This window comes from Canis lupus, chromosome 32 (genome assembly GCF_048164855.1).
Source record: "Canis lupus baileyi chromosome 32, mCanLup2.hap1, whole genome shotgun sequence".
NCBI lineage: Eukaryota > Metazoa > Chordata > Mammalia > Carnivora > Canidae > Canis > Canis lupus.
Window position 1 is genome coordinate 28669981 of NC_132869.1, and position 16107 is coordinate 28686087.

The window sequence follows — 16107 nt, forward strand, 5'->3', positions numbered from 1 at the left end:
ATATCCTATTTGCCATCAAATTTTCACCCATCATATTTAGCATCCTTTGAGGATTCTTAGATAGCTATAATAACTGCAAGTTGATTCTTCTAATTCCATCACTCCCTCTGGATTTATTCGTTGGCAATCTACTGTAGAACAGAGTATTTCCTTCTTCCCCATTCATTTATCCACTTATGCCAGCATGCGCTTGTGGATTACTATTTTACTTAAAGCATTATAATATGTTACTATCATTATTTCATGTTCAAATTTCCCAGACCTAAGAACTCCTTTAAGCTAGTTCCTATGTTCTTTTAACGTACATCCATCACTCTTTGACACTTTCTTACTTTCTGGCGCAAGACGATGTTCCAGGTTCATCTTGTATTTTCTAAGCCCCAGACTTGGAACATTTTCTCCAGGGAACACTGATTTCTTTTAGTGAAGAATGAAATTTAGAAGCCAGGATCTGAGTGCTAGGTGTGTTCCTTGTTATGAGAGCGCTACTGCTTCTAGACCCTATCAACAGAATTAGGAATTATGTATGTATACGTACACATACACACGGTTGTATGCTTCTCCCCCCCCCACTTATATATAGTACAACAAATTCACTCTGATACTTCCAATTCCTATCCAATACCACAGGGTTTATTCTTGCTTTCCTCTTTCCCATTATTCTCAATTTATCTATTTGCTCAGTTAATATGGTATATAACCAAACTCTCAGTCCCTTGGTCCGACTAAAAGGAGGTTGAGGAAAGAAAAGGCCAGTGTGGGGACACTTGGGTGGCTCAGTCGTTGAGCATCTGCCTGTGGTTTAGAGCGTGATCTTTGGTCCTGAGATCGAGTCCCAGATCGGGCTCCCTACAGGGAGCCTGTTTCTCCCTCTGCCTGTGTCTCTGCCTGTGTGTGTGTCTTCATGAATAATAAAACTTTTAAAAACAAAGAAAGAAAAAAAAGGACAGTGTGGTCCCAGACATGACAGCTCCAATTTCCTGGTTTATCAGCCCAAAGGTAGAACCCACTTTCTCTCATTTTGTTAACAGATTCCATAGGACATCACCTGAATTGTACTGCTGACATTTGGTTGCAAATACAACTAGTTGTCTTTTTATGCCATCTATATTCTGCCTCTGATATTTTCATTTAAGTCAGTGGCAGCACTCAGGCTAAAAATTTCAGTTGTCTTTGGAACCTCTACTTCATAACTCCACACACAGAAGCTACTTCATGTGCCATGACCTTTAGTTCATCTTTGTATTCTCGACACCTAGGTCTGTTAACTACTTGTAACTCTATGTTACATGAGGTAAACATTCACTTGGGGGACAGGATCAAATCTGATAGCTGCTAACTAACTGGCTTTCCAATCTACACCTTTTCCATCCCTCTGCTATTTGTAGTTACCACCTCCTGTTCCTCTCTCTAAATAATCATTTATATTGTAAGTTTCCTAAAAATTGATGTCACTTTGCTAGAAAAGCCTTCAATGTCTCCTCACTGCTTTCAGAATAAAATCAATCTGGGAATAATAATCAATACTTTCCACTATCAAGTTTCTTTTTTTTTTTTTTTTTAAAGATTTTATTTTATTTAATCATGAGAGATACAGAGCAGGAGAGAGAGAGGCAGAGACACAGGCAGAGGGAGAAGCAGGCTCCATGCCGGGAGCCCGACGTGGGACTCGATCCCAGATCTCCAGGATCACGCCCTGGGCTGCAGGCGGCGCTAAACCGCTGCACCACCCAGGCTGCCCCTCCACTATCAAGTTGCAACTTACCTCTTCAACTTCATCTCTCATTTATTTTCTTTTACCCCCATGCTTGCAACATGGGCATATTTGTTATTTTTGAAAATCAGCAATTTTCATAGGATTTTTCCCTCATGCTGTAATTAATGCTCTGCCTTTTCGCTCATATTATTTTACTTGTCTTTCAAACCAAGCTTAAAGGTCATTTTTACCATGTGTTTCTCTTTTTTCCAAGCACCCCCTTTTCTTGCTTCTATGCACTATTGTGCCCCTTAAATTCTGCTCTGTATTATATATACCTGTATTATGTATACATAGTGTGTATGTATATGTAATACCTAATTGTACATATTTCTCCAACTAGATCACAGAATACCCTTAAGACAGAAACCAGTCTTATTTATCTTTAAATCCCAAGAAATTGACATATTATACCCAGTAAATGCTCAGAAAACATTAATTCATTTCCAAGTTTTGCAGATCAATTGGCAATGAAGTATTTCATTGTTTCTACCTCACCTTCTCCTTAGTCCTTAATTTTTATGAATGTGATTTCCATACTAGCCACTTTAATGAAACTTTTGATAGGGGATAGATAATAAATCCAAGCAGATATAGCTTTATGAGAAAAAACATGCAGGTAGGGCCTAGGATGGCTAATCTATGTGTTGGTAGAGCCTGGGTGGAGCAGATGTTGCATTAACATAGTTCTTGGAAGAGAGGTGGAACCCACGGAATCAGTGAGCATTGCCTTGCTATACCGTGACTCTTAAGATTGCCATGCACATACTCTCCTGTGTTGTTCATTTTTGGGCAAGCCAAACCTAGGACAGGGACTATAGAAAAGATTTCCCCCTTATCCCTTCCAAGAAATACATATTCTTAAGAAAAAGGAAGGAGGAATTCAACCCACTAACCAACGAAATACATCTTCTTTATTCCTACATCTCAATGAGAAACTCAATAAATCTTGGTACCAAATACTCTTACGGTTTGATTAAAAGGTACCACATACCTATAACACATAATGAACATCTTAATATGCATGTCAGAAACTTACTTAGCATGTTCATAATGCCACACTAAAGTGTTTTCTCCCCTCTTTACCCTAAACCCATGCCTCCTTGTAATAGGTCTAAAATGTTTATTGTGTCCAAAGCCAGAACCCAAGTAGTAATGCAAAGGAACATGTTAATTCTTTTGCAGTAACAAAGGAAGATCCAAATAGTAAAACTGTAAGTTTTGCTGATCAATTGGCAGAAGAATTAGTTTCTACCTTATTTCTACTTAGTCCTAAATGTGTATAAACCTGATTTCCATACTGGCCACTTAATGTTCATGGCATTTGTAGTAGTTAAAAAAATGTTAAAATTCTTTTCATATTCCTCCTTTCAAGAGGTAGAGCTTGAGTGTACACTTACTGACTTGTATCTAATGAGAAAAATATGGGAGAAGTAACAGCATTTGACTTTCAAGACAAAAAAGACATTGTGGTTTCTTTCCTCTTTGCTTTTTCTCCTGGATAGCTCACTTTGGGGTAAGCCAGCTGCTGTCGTCATGAGGACTCAAGCAGACCCATGAAGAGGTATAAGCAGTGAGGATAAGGCTTCCTGGCAGCAGCCAATGAAAGACTGGCTCCACCTTTTTGGAAGTAGATTCTCTAGCCCCAGGCAAACCTTGAGATGAATGCAGCCCCAGCCAAAGTCACTACTGTTTCCCACATTGCACAGGACAACATTCAAATGTAATAGTATGGCATGTCTGTCCCTGTCCTATCACTTTTTCTCTCAAATCCCAAGTTCAGAGCCTACAATCTGGCCATCTTTCACCTATGCATTTGCTTCTTTCTATGTAGAAGATCTTTCATTCTTTAAAACTCTTACTTTGAAAAGACTCACCTCAAGCTTCATCTCAGACAACTTTCCCTAATTATCAGGTTCAGGTTATATGACTTTCTTGTATTACTTTGCCAGAGCACTTACCCATAGATTAGTATCATGTCCTCCACTAGAATGTAAGCTCCTGGAAAAAATAAAATCTATCCTTGATAACCAGATATTCATTTATTCATACATCCAACTTATATTTACTAAGCAACTACAAGACAGCAGTACCAAGTTAGGTGTTTGTTACATAATTGTGAACAAAACAAATATGTTCCTGACCTTGCATAGTTTATAGTCTATTCAAGAAGAAAGATAGTAAGTCAGATAAACTACTGCAATATAGGCAAAAAAGAATATTATGAGAGTAACAACCGGGACCTACTTTAGATTGTGTGGCATCCAAAGCAAACATTTACTGGACTAATTTTTCCCAAGAGGTATGTATAAATTGTATCTTCACCATAGGTATAAGTGGACCAGGTTCATCACATCCTTGCCAACACTGACTCGCTTTGTTGCCACAAATCTTCAATTAGTAAAAACTGTAGTATGTGCAAAGTGCAACAAAGTGCAATAAAATGAGGTATGCCTACTAAAAATTAAGGAAAAAAACACAAACATAATCAACTACATGTTATAAAAGAGGCTTGGTTAAGTACAAGTGAAAAACTAACACTAGATTTATATATATTATCAGGGTTATTCAAATGTATGGCTAAGATAATTTCAAAATAGTTACTTGCAAGGCCACACATTTTATTAAGTAAAAAGTAATGTTAAAAGTCAAAAGTCAAATCTTTCTGGTATTCAGGAGTCTGAAGAAATCCCTCTGTAGCTTTTTTAAAAGAGCAAATTCCAAGGGGATTCCCTGCCTCTCCCTTGGTTCACTGCCAAATGAGTCACAACTAAAATATTTCTGGGATATGAGAATATGAGACAAAGTTCAAAAAGAAAAAATCGTGTCCATTTAAAAAAAACTCATGGTTTTAAAAAGGGAGTGGCAGGAGGAAATTATATGTTAAAATATATTAAAAAATCTTAATATTTACTAATTAATGTAAAATATTTTATAACAGACTATAAAAATCAAAAATAAAACTTGGTAGTTGAAGATAAAAATATTCAACTGTTACTTATAATAATAGTTGAGAAGATTTCTCAGACCAGTTTCTTATATTAATATAAAACACATAAAAAAATTCCAAAAACAAAGTAGATATATTACTTTGGATTACAAAACTTGTATTTTACAAATGATGCACATATTTCTGAAACTTTAATGCACATTAATGGACAAAGATACAAAAATTGAATAAGTCCATTCCTTCTTAAGTCCAAACTGGCTATAGTAACACCAGGTGCTCACGAGCTTTGTCAAATTCATCTTTGTGGTCCTAGGACATTTAATCAGTATAGATGAGAAAAAATAGCTTACGTTTTACCATACATTAACCTTGTCAGTTGTAATAATGAAATTTTTCTGGGAAACACAATCATCTCTGCTTTCAGCAGCATATTTCAACACTAGGCTGAAACTTGTGCCGAGAGAGGGATCCATCGCCAAACCTATAACACACATGGAAGGTTGGTTTTTTTCTCAACTGATAATTGACCAACAAGAAATCATTAACTTGTGACTTTTCAGAGACATGGACTTGTTTATTTTTAATTTTAATATTTGGCTTGTGCAACGGAATTTCATCAAGTATTTAAAGATGTTAACTTTATTAACTTGCAACAATCATCATTTTGAAATAGTATATAAAACTGTCACAATGGGTCAGAAGCAAGGTTTATATTGGCTCAGAATTCTGACAGTGGCAAGATTCAACTTTCTGAGCCAATGTGATAATTCATATTATTAACATAACACACAATGATAAATATTGCTCTTGAAAAAAGTAGATTATTTTCCTATTTACAGTTTTTGGAAAAGGTCTACTATAAAAATACTTCTCTTCTCTGTTTCCCTGCCATGATAATGTTAAAACATATCTAGATTCTCCTCAAACATCAAGTGTTAAGGGTGTAACATTCCATTTTAGCTGAAACACTCCTTCACGTAGCCAATATATTTTTTCAAGGCACTCCAAGAACTCTCAAGGACACTAAAAGAAAAATGTTCATCTTATCCACTGATCTTCTAGGCATATTTCCCCCTCAAACTTTTCTAAATTGAACATTGTTACAACTAGTTTTTCTTCATTTTCCATGGTAGAGTCCTTAAGTTATTTTTCTTTTATTTGGAGCTTCTCCTTCATTTTCAACTTGCTGAGGAGGCAGACTGTTGGTTTCCATAGAAACTGGATTCCTGCGGCTGCGTGTAGGCATTCTTGTTCCACCAACCTAAGAGATGAAGTAAAGAATAGTTTTAACATGTTTACAAAGTATTTATATACAGTCAACTCTGTATTATTTATACATGTACTAATTACTTTGCAAATGGTCCTTTATACGTTTTTAATCTCCAGCCCCCTGGATGCTTCTAAACAAGCTTTAATCTGACACAGTTTAAGGTGCTAAACTTTCAAACAGCAATCAGAGAAGGAATAGGTCAGAGGAGAATGGAGAGAAGTGAAGGGGAAAACCATTCTCTGTGTTAAATCTGGAAGAGGCTGAAATGTTAAATTAGAAAATGGTGGAGCAACAGGACTTTTTTGAGCAATGTGTTTGCAATAACGACGTAGGTCAGGAAAAAGGAAGGAATGAATAATACAAAGGGAGAGGAAGAAAATACAAGAAAAAGGTCTGAGGTGGTAAAGAGGGAGAAAGAAATACAAAATGGAGAAAGGGACAATGAGTAAGAAAAACAGTAGTCTATATAGAAAAAGGGGGAAAAATAAATGTGAAAAACAGGGAGGCAAAAGAGAAAAGAACCCCAGTAAAAAGGAAAAGATGAGGGACTAAAAGAGAAGATTCCTGCAAGAAAGAAAAAGAAGTGGGAAGAAACACCTGGGAGGAGACTCCAGAGGAAAAAAAAAGGGAAGAAAGAGAATGAGAGGAATAGTTTGTTGGGGGTGCTGCTGGTTCTACCTTAATATCGACTCCTCCTCAGCACACAAGGAACTGCCCATTCTCACCTTCTAGCCCACCATACAGACTACAGATATGAGAAGGCGTATTCTTAGGACACAATCCCTTGCTAACTGTAGTCCTGCTGAAGGTGAGATCTGGAAATCCTGTCATCTACGTGGCCACTGAGAGAGCACAGTTTTTAAAAGGGGCGATGGAGAAAGTCAGCCCTTGGAGAAAAGGGCCAAAGCTGGAAACCTAAAATCATTTGCCCAGAGCCTGTCCATCTCTGCCTCTATTTTCCCTGGCCATCTTGCACCCTTTGTTTCTTCACATCTTATTCAGTGAATTACAGATCTGATGGTGACGGGTGATATGGTTACTGCAGCACAGTCATATTCCTTTTTTTTTTTTTTTTAATTTTTATTTATTTATGATAGTCACACAGAGAGAGAGAGAGAGAGGCAGAGACACAGGCAGAGGGAGAAGCAGGCTCCATGCTCCGGGAGCCCGACGTGGGATTCGATCCCGGGTCTCCAGGATCACACCCTGGGCCAAAGGCAGGCGCCAAACCGCTGCGCCACCCAGGGATCCCCTCATATTCCTAATATATCTGATATATTAGCATTACTCCAAGGGGTTACTGGCTCACTAAGAATGAATCAGACTCCAGCTTCCCTAACCTAATATGTTATCTCTTCATGGGCATTTTTTGGTTTATTGTCAGATAACCAGAAAGGAAAAGCTCCATTTGGGATTGGAGTCTGCTAGTGTATTTGTCTGAATCCTATGAACTTTTCTAACACACTGATTAGAATAGAGCTCTGATTTTTAGATTATCTACACTACTGCCCACTCAGCTAGTATTTACTGTAAGACTATACTGACCACCCTGACTGCATCTACACATTGTGGAGCAAAGTATTTTGAAACTTCCATTGTAAGATTGTGTGTGTGTGTTGTGTGTGTGTGTGTGTGTGTGTGTGTGTAAAATGAATGTTTATTACAGAAGTTGTAGAAGGAGAAAAGGGATGGTCACAGAGCCTTTGCAAAAGGACTGGAAGTAGAAGTCGTCAGGAGTAGCATAGGAAGCAAATGGGATTCTCCTATTAATCTCTTCTCCATGAAGTAGGAGGCAGACACAAACTCTACTGGGGGGTATCTCTCAGGGTTAGTACCTAAGGCACTACACAAACATGAGAAGTGAGTTCAAGTGGACAGGAACTAAAGGACTGTATCAAAGACAGAAATATTTGGTATCAGGGAGCCTGGGTGGCTCAGTAGGTCAAGCATTTGCCTTTGGCTCAGGCCATGATCCTGGAGTCCCAGGATGGAGCCTGTGTTGGGCTCCCTACTCAGTTGAGAGACTGCTTCTCTCTCTCCCTCTGCTTCCCATGTGCCCCACTCATGCCCTCTCTCGTTCACCCTCTCAAATAAATAAAATCTTTAAAAAAAAAAAGAAAAAAATTTGTTATGTAAGTTTTTACACCATGAAATGTGTATATGATTTTTATTTCATATAGGGTCTTACTTCCTCAGGTTTCCTGAAGCTTTAGTCTTTTCCCATTGCTGCTAAAGCTAAAAACCCTAACTGCACTTACCTTGACTGGTTTATTATTTTTTTTAATTTATTTTTATTTATTTATGATAGTCATACAGAGAGAGAGAGAGGCAGAGACATAGGCAGAGGGAGAAGCAGGCTCCATGCACCGGGAGCCCGACATGGGATTCGATCCCGGGTCTCCAGGATCGCGCCCTGGGCCAAAAGCAGGCGCCAAACCGCTGCGCCACCCAGGGATCCTACCTTGACTGGTTTAGAAAGTCCCATTCCCATGGCCTGGCTAGGAGAAAGTAAGGGAGGAAGGCTGAATAATGCTCAACAACATAGGGCTAGACTGTAGGGAGATGTGTAGGAAATCACCAAAAATTTTCAAGGGATTGAAAACATACCAAACCAAGCATTAATTATCTACCTACCTATTGTACCTAACAGCTGGATCTTAGATCATTTCACTAAGGATTTGTCCCTGGCACTGAATACATGAAGTACCTTAAAAAATATAAATCAGCAACTGCTTTGTGGTATACATATAACTGAATTGTTTAATTTTGGATTGATGTGCCCAAATCTTGAACATATGGTATTGTATCATACGCCAAAGTATTACGCCAAAAAGGAGTAAGTCATCCCCATATATAATTATATGTCACAGGTGATAGACTATAACCATAATTTCTAAATTAAAAGGAGACCATTATACTTGAAAAAATATAAATCTTTCAAGAAAAGTTTTCAATTATTATATTTAAGTTAGTGAAGAAAATTTTACCTTAATAAGTTATAAAAATCATTACTCAAATGAAATTTAAACTGAAAATAGCCAACCAGAACTGTAGATAAGATGGTTTAAAATATCAACAACTTCATCCATTCTTTCATTTGTCGCAACTAATTAACCATATTTATACATATCCATGGCCGAAGTTAGCTAAGAATGTACAAGGAGTTCTCCTTCCTAAAAAGATCCTCCCAAACAGTAATATTAGGGTAAAACACTGAAAAACATAAACCTCATTCACTGTAAATTATTTAAAAGTCCTCAGTTTTGGGGGATCCCTGGGTGGTGCAGTGGTTTAGCGCCTGCCTTTGGCTCAGGGCGCGATCCTGGAGACCCGGGATCTAATCCCACGTCGGGCTCCCGGTGCATGGAGCCTGCTTCTCCCTCTGCCCCTCTCCCTCTCTCTCTCTCTCTCTCTCTCTCTGTGTGACTATAGTAAATAAACAAAAATTAAAAAAAATAAAATAAATAAAATAAAAGTCCTCAGTTTTTGCATTCCAGCTATTTCTAAAAGGCCTTGAAAACATTTACAGATTAATATAACATAGAAACAAAAGAGAACAGAAGATATCCACAGGATACACAATTGATAGATGTTCTGAGAACACATATTGAGAAGATTATAGAAGTCAAACAATAATTTTGACTCCAAGGTTTTTGGCAGCATGGAAGGAAAATACACTTGGTTTTTATTTCCTGAACATTCAGATTCATTTTTATAGAACAAAACTTTTCCTACAGCTAAACCCAGATTGGAATATTTTACATGATATAAAGAATGAGTGACATGGTGAAGAGTATCTCTAGCCATGGCTTTATAAAAGTCTCAGAAAAATCATTCAACTGGTATTTCTGGGAAGGATTCTATAAACAGAGTAAAGTTAATTATAACTCAATAAGTACTGAGTTACACGATACTTAGCAAATAATTTAGTCCTTAACAGTTTATTGTACATTTAATAAGATATTACATTCACTAATTACTAACACTTTTTAATTTTTCTATATCCTACTTATCAATTTTTAATTGTATCATAATTTTATTGTAAGTATTCTTCTGCAAATTGCCTCAAATATTTAATAAAATGAATCAGCATATATAAATAAGAATCACAAAAAAATATAACTTTGTTTTTCACAAGAACACAGGGAGTTAGCTTATTCCCACTGGGTAAGCCATAGAATTTTCTTTAGTTGACTTACAAACATTACAGAAACAGAAACTTCCACTGACAATGACTGGATTCAGTAAAGCATACAACTTTATCTACCCTTCTTATGGATACAGTTTCTAGATGATCTTGTGATTAATGTGGACATGAAATTGAAATATTGTATTGTCAATGAAATACATGAATAAATAACCTCATGGAACATTTAACTGCAAAAAAAAAAAATCATACCTTTTGCTGTGGTGTGGGACCTAGTGATTTAGGTGGAAAAGTACAAGGTATTCTTCCGTGATGGATATGATATGGTAGTAACAGACTGGGATCTAAAGGAACCCAGGGAACTGACAGACTGGAAGGCACACCGGGAAGGCCGCAATGTGTTTTGTGCAAATTGTAGGCTGTCCTAGTAACTTTTCCATCAGAGGTCTTGTAGATCAGGAGAGAAGAATCTTCTGCTGCATGAGACAACAAGTAGGAACCCTCCTGCAAGCTAAATCATACAAGGAAATTCAACTCACTGGTTCATGGTGTCAATTTCAACAGCATTTTCTTAATCATGATTTAAGAATTGACAACAATTATGGGAATGGAATACTGCCTCTAAAAATATTTTATGACCAAGTAAGATTTAAGAAATCTTATTTTTAGTAATATTTTCATGATTTTTAGGAAACTAATTTTAATTGTTACTCCAAAGTTCAGGATACGTAGTTTCTTTTTTCAAAATATTCAATAATTTAATGTGAAACAGTCTGCCTAATTCTCTAATCCACGCACAACATATACTGCAGAGTATTTCATGAGTGTACATACACAATATTCCTATACAGAGACCATTTAAAAAATATTTTATTTATTTATTCATGAGATACTGAGAGAGAGAGAGGCAGAGACACAGGCAGAGGGAGAAGCAGGCTCCATGCAGGGAGCCTGATGTGGGACTCGATCCTGGGACTCCAGGACCACGCCTTGTGGGCTGAAGGCAGGTGTTTAACCGCTGAGCCACCCAGGTGTCCCGACTGAGACCATTTTAATTCATTCAACAAACACAGCTCTTGCTTTGTACCCAGTAACACAAAGCTTAAGAGATATAAAAATAAAGTAGAAGTAAAAAAAGAACTTAGTTTAAAAATAAAGTGGAAGTAAAAAAGGAATAATCATAATACAGTATGAGGTGCTGAGAATAGCAACAATAGCAGCTGATAGGTACTAAATTTTTTTTTCTGAATGTTTATCATGAGCTAAATAACTACTGTTATACTGTTTATATCCATTTTATTATTAAATCCTCCACAACAAATCTTCAAGGCATAATATTAATAATTCACTCAATATCACAGAAAAATAGAAATTAAAAATACTAAGCAATCTGCCCAAATTCTGATATAAACCCAAGTAGTTCAATCCATAGGCCATACCCTTAATCATGATCCTCTACTGTTAAAATAATCACTTCTGTCAAATATATCAAATCTACATTTTCCTTTTCTCCTTAGAAAGCTTAAGGAATTCAGTGTATCAACATAAAGAGCTTTCTTAGGATTTTACATTCCTATTTTACATAGCTCAAAGGTGCTAAAGAGAACATCAGTTCTTTCCCATATCATTTAAAATAAGAATTAATCATACTTTAGTTTATATGCATCTGCCTACAAACCTGATAAGTTATGTTTCCATTAATTTTTTTAAGCAGAAAAGTAATGGCTTTTCTGCTTAAAAAGGAAGTTCAGAAGTATTCTTACCCCCTGGAGAATTTTTCTTCAGAAACAATCACTTTCTTATTTTTATATAAGGCAATGAATAATAACTGATTTGGTAGTAGGAATAAATAACATTTCAAAGATTGAGGTTTTATTGATCAAAATCATATATCTTAACTACCTTCACTAAAAATGAAGAAAGTTTTGGTTTACAGAGAATTCATGGAGAATGAGAAACTTCAGGGAAGAGTATTTTAGAAATGCTACACGGTGTAATGTGTATGGATGGATACTGATTACGGTAGGCAGAATAATGACCTTCCAAAGATGCCTACATCTTAAACCCTAGAAGCTATAAATATGTTAAATTACATGGCAAAGAGGGAATAAGATGGAATTGGAATTCCTAACCTGTTGATTTTAAAATGCTTAAGATTTTCCTGAATTATCTTAGTGGGTCCACTGTAATCAAGAGTCCTTCAATGTAGACTAGCGAAGCAGGAGGGACTCATAGGGGAGATTACAACCATGAAAGGAGTCAGAACAATGTGATGTGAGGACTCAACCTGTCTTTGAAACTCTGAAAAAGGAAAGGGCCACAAACCAAGGAATGCAGATGGCCTCTAGAATTCACAAAAGTAAAGAAAAGAGACCATCACCCAGAGCCTACAGAAAAATTCAGTCCTGCTGACACATGGATTTTGACCCAGAAGACCTGGTACACTTACAGAATTGAAAGATAATAAATTTGTGTTGTTTTAAAACACCAATTTTGTGGTAATCTGCCTTAGTTACAGTAGAAAACAAATATACAAACTAAGATATTGATAAGATCTCAAAGAGCATTTGACAAATTTCATGTATAAGTATTGTGCTTCATATGAAGAACACAATAGACAAAATTTCTGCCACAGAACTGAAAAATATCTAGGGCATCACTGAACTCAACACCATCATTTTATAAATCAGGAAACTAATAAGCATAATAAGTAGAGATTGAGAACTTTGAGATTTTTCACTTTTATTTCAGATTCTTGAATTGTTTTTCAGTTTATCTTTTGGTAAGGGCATAACAGAAGGAGAACAAAAGTTCACATAATAAAACAGTCTGATAAATAACCAGGTGGAAAATTCATATTCGGAGATTTCTCACAGGCTTAATGATTTTTTGAACACTAGTTCTATGTTGCTTCCTTATCCTGAAAATGTAAACAACATAGCTATGTAGGCTCCATAATATCCATATCCTAAGCTTCAGAACTTTTGTATATTACCTTTAATGGCTTCCCAAATGTGATTAAGGTGCAATGAGACAAAGGAAGCGGAAATTTAAGTGATGTGTTTAGAAGATGGAGAAAGAGGCCACAGTCAAGGAATACAGGCAGCCACTAAAAGGTGAAAGTCAAGACAAGGAAATGATTGCTCCCTTAGGGCCTCCAAAAAGAATCAGCCCTGCTGATACAAATTTAGTCCAGTAAAAGTGATTTTGGGTTTCTGACCCCCAAAACTATAAAATAAGTTTGTGCTGTTTTAAGCCAGTAAATTTGTGGTAATGTGTTACAGTAGCAAATGGGAACCAATACAACAGAGTCTTACAGAGAAATGTTTAACTGCAAGCAAGTCAGATACTATCATATTCTATTTTTTATTTTTATTTTCACAATTGCAACCTTGACAAAATAGAATAAATTTTGCATTTCTGGGTTACATTCTATGATCCCTAATAGCATATATTCAAACTTTCTCTGAATTTTCACCCAAGAAAATCACACATATCAATGCAAAATGTCCAAAAACTACTTACCTACTCAATTTCTTTAGAATGTGCTGGAGGATGTTAAATAAACTTGAAATCCTATTAAACAGAAGAAATTAATGTAAAATTAAAAAACAAAAAAGTATTCTTAACAATTACTGCTCCTCAGAAAGAGAACTACCTTCACTAACAAAGAAAAAAATAGAAAACATAGAATAACATTATTTGATTAAATTATAATCTTTAATTTTTGCCATTTTCTGATTTCTCTTCAAAATCATAAAGTAGTTGGCCTGTGTGAATCAGAGCAGTTGCGAAGAGCTCACTATTTTATATTCAGAACTAATCTGCAAAAGAGTTTGCCTTTTAGAGATGGTGGTGAATTAGCTTCCAAAGAAACTGAGAAGTCTTTTAAATGTGTGATGCCAGAGAAGCCACCGAGTGGCAGCAGGATAGGTATTTCTTTAGTATCTATTCTAGACTTAAATTTATTTCCCCTAGTATTTATTTAAAAATGGGTTTCATTGGGAATGGTGGGGCGGGCAGTGAGTAATGTATGGAAAAGCCTTCTTATTAGTGTAAAGAAAAAGTTATTCCTCAAAGGAGGCAGTCCTTATAATAGAAGTGGACATTTTTAAGAATAAGCAGAGAATTCAAGATTGAATCTGAGACCCTTCAAAAAAATGTGTCAAGCTCCAAAGGAGAAACTCTGCGACCAGTCTAAGTCAGGACAATTTCCCATCCTAATGGTCAATCAAACATTAACTTCCAAGGCTGTCACTCTAGTTCACCTGTGTGCTCTGGAATAAGTCACTCTAAGTTCCAGTTTCCCCACAGACAAAATGGGGATAATACTACCACCAGTCCTTCCTAGAAAGCTGTGAGATATAAATTAGATTATGTTCCTAAGTTATTTTCCTTTGCATTTACATATTTGGAGTCCTGAGCACAATAAACTCATTTATATGATGTACAGTAATATGTGGCACAGGGGAAACTTTAAGAAGTTAGGATGTCTAAATAAATGTATATAACCTTTAGAGCTAAGAGTCTATGACTCTCCTGTTCTTTTCCATCTTTGAAAGTGGTGCTCCCATGCACCTCTCAGATGGTGGGCTATTACTCTTTTTCTAGCCTTCTTTGTCTGAAGTAGAAAGGCTGGTGCCACTGGCATTTGATTTAATTTGAAAAGGGATATGATTAATATAGATGGATCACAAACTGGGCCAGGGGAAGCCTAAATGCAGAAAAAGATTAAAAGTCTTGAAAATAAATGATTTAAACTTACCCAATATTTAGAAATAAACAAAAATTAGTCATTATATTAATAAGTTTTAAAAATCCCACCACAAAGTAAACTTTCTTACTTGAGTGCTGAAAGTTTTTCTTTTAATTCTTCTGAGGTAATTTCTTCTAACAGAAAAAGTTTTGAAGTAAATGCATCGATGTGCCCTAAAATAAAATATCAAACTTCAAAAAGAACAGTTGCAGTATTTAAAAAGCAAAAGTTATCCAGGGTCCTTAGAGAAGTTTTTACAAAATTGTAACAACTGTAAAGGAACTTTACATTCTAAAAAGAGGAGAATTACACATTTTATTAAGTTTATTAAATAAAGTGTTTATTTTTCTAAAAGATTTTATTTGAGAAAGAGAGAGAATGAGGGAAGGGGCAGAGGGAGAGGGGGAGAGAATTTCAAGCAGACTCTGTGCCCAGCAGAGCCTGATGTGGGGCTGAATCTCAGAACTCTGAGATCATGACCTGAGCTGAAATCAAGAGTTAGCCACTTAACCAACTGAGCCATCCAGGCGCCTCCACACTTGGTTCTTTTTTTTTTTTTTTTTTAAGATTTTATTTATTTATTCATGACAGACATGGAGAGAAAGAGGCAGAGACACAGGCAGAGGGAGAAGCAGACTCCATGCCGGGAGCCCAACGTGGGACTCGATCCCAGGACTCCAGGATCGCGCCCTGGGCCAAAGGCAGGTGCTAAACCGCTGAGCCACCCAGGGATCCCCAACACACTTGGTTCTTAAGATAAAGATTAGATTATAAAAATCCAGTTTAATTATTTACAATAGCCAAGACAAGGCAACAACTTAAGTGTCCATCAACGGATGAATGGATAAAGAAGATATGAGAGACACACACACACACACAAATATTATTCAGTCAAGAGAAAGAAGGAAATTATGCTATTAATAACAACAGATAGACTTAAGGGCATTATGCTAAGTGAAATAAGACAGAGAAAGAAAATACCACATGATATCAATTATATATGGACTCTAAAAATAAAAGTCAAACTCACAGAAACAGAGGAGAAAAGTGGTTCCCAGAGGCTGAGGGAGGAAGGAATAGGGAGAGGTGGTAAAAGGGTACAAACTTTCAGCCACATAGGGTCTGAGAATCTAAAAAGTATAATATGGTGACTATAGATGATAACACTATATTGCACAATTGAAATTTGCTAAAAGAGTAGAACTTAAATGTTCTCAAAAAAGAAAAA

General features: G+C 36.3%; 1 protein-coding gene across 10 annotated transcripts in view; it reads right to left on the reverse strand.

Moving 5' to 3' along the window:
* Positions 1-5259: 5259 nt before the first annotated feature.
* ICE2 (interactor of little elongation complex ELL subunit 2) overlaps positions 5260-16107 on the reverse strand; it is a 65215-nt gene continuing 54367 nt past the window's right edge. For 8 of the 10 annotated variants that reach the window (XM_072808903.1, XM_072808901.1, XM_072808906.1 and 5 more), the window contains 4 exons: positions 14968-15052; positions 13649-13699; positions 10376-10634; positions 5260-5967 (listed from right to left, as the gene is read on the reverse strand). In XM_072808903.1, coding sequence (XP_072665004.1) covers positions 5845-5967; positions 10376-10634; positions 13649-13699; positions 14968-15052 — 518 coding nt within the window. In that variant the 3' untranslated portion in view covers positions 5260-5844. The remainder of the gene's footprint in view (positions 5968-10375; positions 10635-13648; positions 13700-14967; positions 15053-16107) is intronic. The other 2 variants (XM_072808907.1, XM_072808905.1) reach the window with 1 other exon arrangement.